The 5,937-nt window shown below is 41.5% G+C and overlaps 1 protein-coding gene across 1 annotated transcript in view; it reads right to left on the minus strand.

Moving 5' to 3' along the window:
* Rnf11 (ring finger protein 11) overlaps nucleotides 1-2,704 on the minus strand; it is a 29,036-nt gene extending 26,332 nt beyond the window's left edge. The window contains exon 1 of the mRNA XM_015485017.2: nucleotides 2,455-2,704. Within this exon, the coding sequence (XP_015340503.1) occupies nucleotides 2,455-2,577 (123 nt within the window). The 5' untranslated portion in view covers nucleotides 2,578-2,704. The remainder of the gene's footprint in view (nucleotides 1-2,454) is intronic.
* Nucleotides 2,705-5,937: the final 3,233 nt, after the last annotated feature.

A 5,937-nucleotide genomic window follows, 5' to 3' on the forward strand; every position in this document is an offset into this window, starting at 1 on the left:
GGAAGGACACACATGTTCCTCTACCTATAATCAGCTATTCCCTGTTCAAAGTCCTATGCAGCTGAGTCTATTTTTTTAAAGAAACAAGGGGTCAGTGGTAGAGTGCTTGCCTAGTACCTGTGAAGCCCTGGGTTCAATCCTTATGTTACCATGAAAGAAAATAAATAAGCCAATGTTACTGTAGTTCTGTTAATTATTTACTAATTCTTGAAAAAAAAGTTACTTTTGTTAACTAGAAATATTACAAATCACCTTGGATTGGTGCTACTCAAATTATCTAAAATAAATGTTCCTAAACTCTTATTTCTTTCAGGGGGACAATATTCTTCCTAAAAAAAATGTTTCCTTTTATGCTCCTGCTTTTAATATAACTATTTTCATAACTAATACAAAATTCACAATCAATACTAAACTTTACATCAGTTATCTAGGTCATTCACTTCAGGAAAGGACAACCACAAAAACTTCCCACTGTCAAAAATAACACAAACCAAAAAATGCTCATGATCACAAAAAAACCTTCATCATCTAGTGCTTCTGGCAAATACAAATGTGGTTCTCTAAAGTTATCCTTAATATAGCAATCAAAAGGATAAGAGAAAGAGCAACAAGTTAAAGATTCTGAATTGCTAGAAAGGGGCTAGGGAGCATAAATTTTGTAATGAAAATTCATAATTCTAAAAAATTTTGTTTATGAAACTTACATTTGCTGTAGAGTATATATATATGGGGAAGGGATGATGAAATTTAAAAAGTTCACTTGCTTTCATGCAAAGACATTTGGAAAGACATCCAGATACTGCTTGGAATTACAGAGATTACCCCTGTGACAACTTTCAAATCCTAGGTGTATAAGTACAGTAAGTATAATATTGAATGCAAGCTAATTCATTCAACATTTAGGTGTTTTAATGTGCCAGAAATTTCATGAAAACACTGAGATTAGCCACTGAGAACAGGGCTTCTATTCATTTATCCCAGTTACCAAGTACCTACTATAATACAAAGGACACCTGGAAATACAGAGTTCCTAGCCTCATACAGCTTAAACTGGGAACAAGGGGAACACCTCAAGGATGAGACACATATCAAACTAAAGAAAAAGAACATTGAAGTGTTATAGGTACTGCTTATGTAAGTGTAGAGGGTTCACTGGGAGACACATCCGGGAATTCAAAGTGGGAGGGAGAGTAATGTCAGGACTTCAGATATAAAAGCTGAGTCCTTAAAGCTGATTAGATGTTCACCTGGCCAACCTTGGGGGAAGGGCTCCAAGCAGTGAGCAACTGGAGAAAAGGCAGATGTGTGAAAAGCCTGATGTACTTTCTAGGCTTGTAATACAGAATGAAGAGAGAAGCCATTGAGGCTTCTACGTACCACAATTAACACTGGACCTGACTGGTATACATGAAAGAACCCTCAAGGGTTTTATTCAGAAAACAGCATATGTGATCTGGTTTTTCTGGTGTGTTGAGACACCGGGTTACACAGGAATGGGAAAAGAAAACATTAATGATGTCACCACATGAAACAACAAAGGAGACTACCCAGTTAGAAAACTAAACTCCCTTCAGGAAAAAATAAGGACTACTATTCAGGCCCTTCTGGAAACTTTTTATTCAGTATCATTTAAAATGGAAAAAGCAGAGGAAAGGCTTTTAATCTATCAGGGATTACAACATCTGCATATCTATTTTGAGTTTTCAAGAACTCTAGCTCTAATTAATTCCAACACATCTGGGGTTAGTGGTTTTTATACCAATAGCAATGAAACCTGTTCTGGAGAATCTGATAAAAAGGGAGAACCACAAAACAGATGGCATTTCCAGTAAGGCTGAAAGGTTTTCAAAGTTCAAGATAATCAAGTCTTAATAAGCCGGCTCGTTAAAAAGGTGTGTCAGGGGTGGAACAAGAGGAGGACGACTTAAAATTAATATACCCATAAACAACTCTTGATATTGCTGACTAAAATCACCACTTGGAGATCTGTCTCCCAAGCAGAGGGAGAAATGAACACCTACCAGATCCAATTAACAAAGACGCGTGGGGGTGGAAAGAATCGTATTTGAAAATATAAATGAGTGGGGTGGGCGGTTGACCACCTATCCAGTTGGTGGTTGCGATGAGGAAATCATACGATTCAGTCATAAAGGCAGGAAAACAATGTCACACCCAAACTCCACATGCTAAGCACCAGACATTGGCCAAAGGGATATGATCACATACCCTGATCCCTGAACTCAAGGACAGGGAGTACCAGCCCCATACGGTGCCCGAGGGGAGGTGAAGGACCACCCCATTCTGGGGCTGGGAGCAGACACCTTCAGACCCAGCCTTAACGGGGTCAACACCCGCCAGGCTAGGCCTCGCCAAGGCCAGACATCCCTAAGCCCCCTCCATCTCGGCCAGCGCAGCCTCTCTTCTCACCCACCCCCAACACACACCCTCCCCTACCTGATATGGCGGCGGCGGCTCCTGATCCGGCTCCGTCCCCTCGCCAAAGCTAGCCCGGTCGGACTGAGACTCGTGAAGCAGGGAGATGTCATCCGAGGTGGGGGATTTGAGGCAGTTCCCCATCTTCCAGGGCTGGGGCGTGTGATCTGAGGGGGAGGAAGAAAGCAGTGACGGGGTCGTTCGCACGTTCCGCGGTCAGCCTCTCTCGGCGNCGGCGGCGGCGGCAGCCAGAACGAGGCCGGCAGGGGACCTGCGTCACCCCGTCGTGCGTGCGCTGGCTCCGCCCCGGGCACCCAAAGCCTGAAGCAGGGCGGCTCTGGAGGCGCGGCTGGCCCCTCCCCCCTTTTGCAGCTGCTGGGGGGCCGGGAGCCCGCAGGATGCAAGGGTTTCTTCTAGTCTACCTGACCGTTTGGCTGGGGTACCTGACTCTGAAATCTCTCAGCAGTCTCCCACGCTTCCTTACATCCACTGCTCCAAACCTCCCCTCTTACCTCTGCACCGTTCTGACGGTCTTCTCACCACCCTCTGCCAAGTAGTGTATTTATAACCCCATATCTGAATGGATCAGTACCACCGTTAAAATGCTAAATAGCTTTCCCTGTATCCCTTCAGAATAAAGTCCAAGCTCTTTAATGAACTCTCCCTATCTCTCCAATCACTTCTTTCCTACCCTCCTATCTCACACCCAGAGATTTTCCTGTTGTATATCTCAGATTATCCCATTTCTTTCCATTCCCACCACCATAGTCCCAAATTACCATAATGTCTTAACCACACTTCTGCTCCGTTAATCTCTGTGCATTCATCATTGTCATCATCCAGTCTACTTTAGTAATCTCCACAGTTGACAGTTATGTTTTTTTTTATACTTTATTTATGTGGTGCTGAGGATCGAACCCAGTGCTTCATGCATGTGAGACAAGCGCTCTATCACTGAGCCACACCCGCAGCCCCACAGTTATGTGTTTAACTGTAGATCTGGCCACTTACTGGCCCTGTTCAAAACTTCCAGTGGCTTCCCAATTCTGTTCTTAAAACAATCTTTAAATGGTTTACAAACCTGACTGCCTCTCAAATTTCATTAGCAGGATTGTCCACACCTTCACAAATTCTAAACTCTAGGCCATTCAAAGTGCTTCTAGTTATCTCAAGAACTATTCCCTTTGGTTGGGGCCTTTGCCCATATTGTTTCTCTGACAGAAATCCACTTCTCAGTCCTGGCCTTCTACCTCTCATCAGGCTAATCATTATTCCCACCTTTCCCTTGCGTATTCAATTTCATTTTCCTTGGGAAGCCTTTCCTGACCCTCCAGCCTAGATTAATCACCTCTTCTGTGCTCTCAGACCTTGACTTTTCTCTTTCACAGACTGATCAAGCTGAATCATCTGTCCCTCCTCTGTACAAGGCCTGGCACATTGCCTAAGGTAGAGCAGGCTCACTTCTTGGTTGAATGAACAAATAGCTCAAATAGCATATGCAAAGAAAACAAGAAAGATGAGAGTACTCCTAATATTCATTCAATCTGAAGACAAAAAAAAAGAAGACAAGAAATTGATTTTGAATCCTTTTTTATATTCTTATTTGTATGTGCCCCTATATGAAGCACTAGTAAAACTGATGGTTATCCAGCCTGGCTTGTTCTTGGTGGAGCCTAGAATCCAGCTAGGAAGACAAGTAAACAGAGGAACCCTTCTGAGCCTCTCCCCAACCCCTACAGTCTTTAGAGAACTGAGAAGAGAATGATTAGTTCAGTTGGCTAAGGATCAGAAAAATTCCTAGAGATAATATTGTTTTAAACAATATGGGCCTTAGCACCCTTACTTCGGAGTCCCTAATTCTACAAAATCACTATCTTAAAATACATTCAAATTCCATGTTAAATATAACATTTTGTAGTAGTATTTCTTTTTTTTTTTTTTTTTTTTTTTTTTTTTTTTTTTTTTTTGGTGGGAGGGGCTGTACTTTGGATTAAACTCAGGGGCATGCTACCACTGGGCTACATTACCCAACCCTTTTTGCTTTTTGTTTTGAAACAGGGTCTTGCTAAGTTGCCCGGGCTGATCTTGAATTTGTTGTTCTCCTGCTTCAGCCTCTTGAGTTACTAGGATTACTGGTGTGTGTCACCATGCCTGGCTAGTGTAAAAAAATTTTAAAGATTGTAATAATTTTGATTTTTAAATGTTGAGTTTCCAGGAAGTCATGTAATTTGTGCTTAGCTAAATCTTCCAGAAATCAGAGGTACTCCTGAATTTTTGCAAAGTGAGGAAAATTTAACTTACAAATTATTTTCATGTCTAATGACATTTCATAAATAACAAATTTAATGTAATGTTTACACAATGCTAGAATTTATAGATACAGAGTTTTTTGTTGTGGTTGTTTTTTAGGTTTTGTTTGTGCCCTAGTTTTTTTCTTAATTTTGCTCTTGCTCTCTATCTCTCTTTGTCCTCTCTCACTCGCCTCCCCCTCCATACACATATACATATACACCATATTACTACCTCACGTAGGTACAGCTTTAGACCTCCGTGTGGTAAGAGAACGACTGTTGCATGTTCCTGAACCTAGCACTACCACCTAATTTAGGTGACAATATTGATAATAATGAGAGTTTCCCTCTCATTCCACAGAAATTCAAGTCAGTTGTAAAATTTTTTTTTCTCTTTGTTTGGTACTACAACTTTAACCCGGGAGTGCTTTATCACTGAGCTACATCCCCAGCCCTTTTTTATTTTTTACTTTGAGACAGGGTCTAAGTTGATGAGGCTGGCCTCAAACATGCAATCCTCCTACTTCAAACTCCTGAGATGCTGGGATTGCAGGCGTGCACCACTGCACCTGACTACAAATTGTTTTTTTTAAGTAGCCACAGAAAGTATGATTTTATAATAGCATCTAGGACATAAAGCATACATATGAAGAGGAGGTATGGAATTATATTTTAGAAAAGGTGAGTGGTTATTTGCCGCAGTCCAGCTGCAGCAAAATAACCAGGGGGTGACGAACAACTTGTGTAGATTGATACAGCAGGAGTGGGAGCCGTTTATTGTAGGACAGGAGCAGTATTTATACATTCCACATAGCTTATCTAATTAGCATAAACTAGATACATCAGTCAACCAATCAGGAATCTCTACACTTAATGGCTCGCTTTTGTTACTTCTCAAACCACTCCCTCTGGCATTTTGCCAGGCACCATCCAGACTTGTTTACGAACTTTAACATTCCCCTGACAAAATTCCAGGTGTTATTTTGACTTATTTACAGACTCTAACAGTTATTCATCATTATTTCCTTAGGAAGAGACTCCCCCTTTCCCCCTCCCTGTGGTGTTAAGGATTAAATTTAGAGTCTTGTACATGTTAGGCAACTGCTCTGCCACTGAGTTATGTCCCCTAGCCCCAGCATTATTTCCTAAGGGATGGACAAAATACCAGCTATAATCCTAACACAGTTTTAAAAAATGATACAAATGGTCTTGA

Source organism: Marmota marmota, unplaced genomic scaffold, assembly GCF_001458135.2.
Source record: "Marmota marmota marmota unplaced genomic scaffold, marMar, whole genome shotgun sequence".
Classification (NCBI taxonomy): domain Eukaryota; kingdom Metazoa; phylum Chordata; class Mammalia; order Rodentia; family Sciuridae; genus Marmota; species Marmota marmota.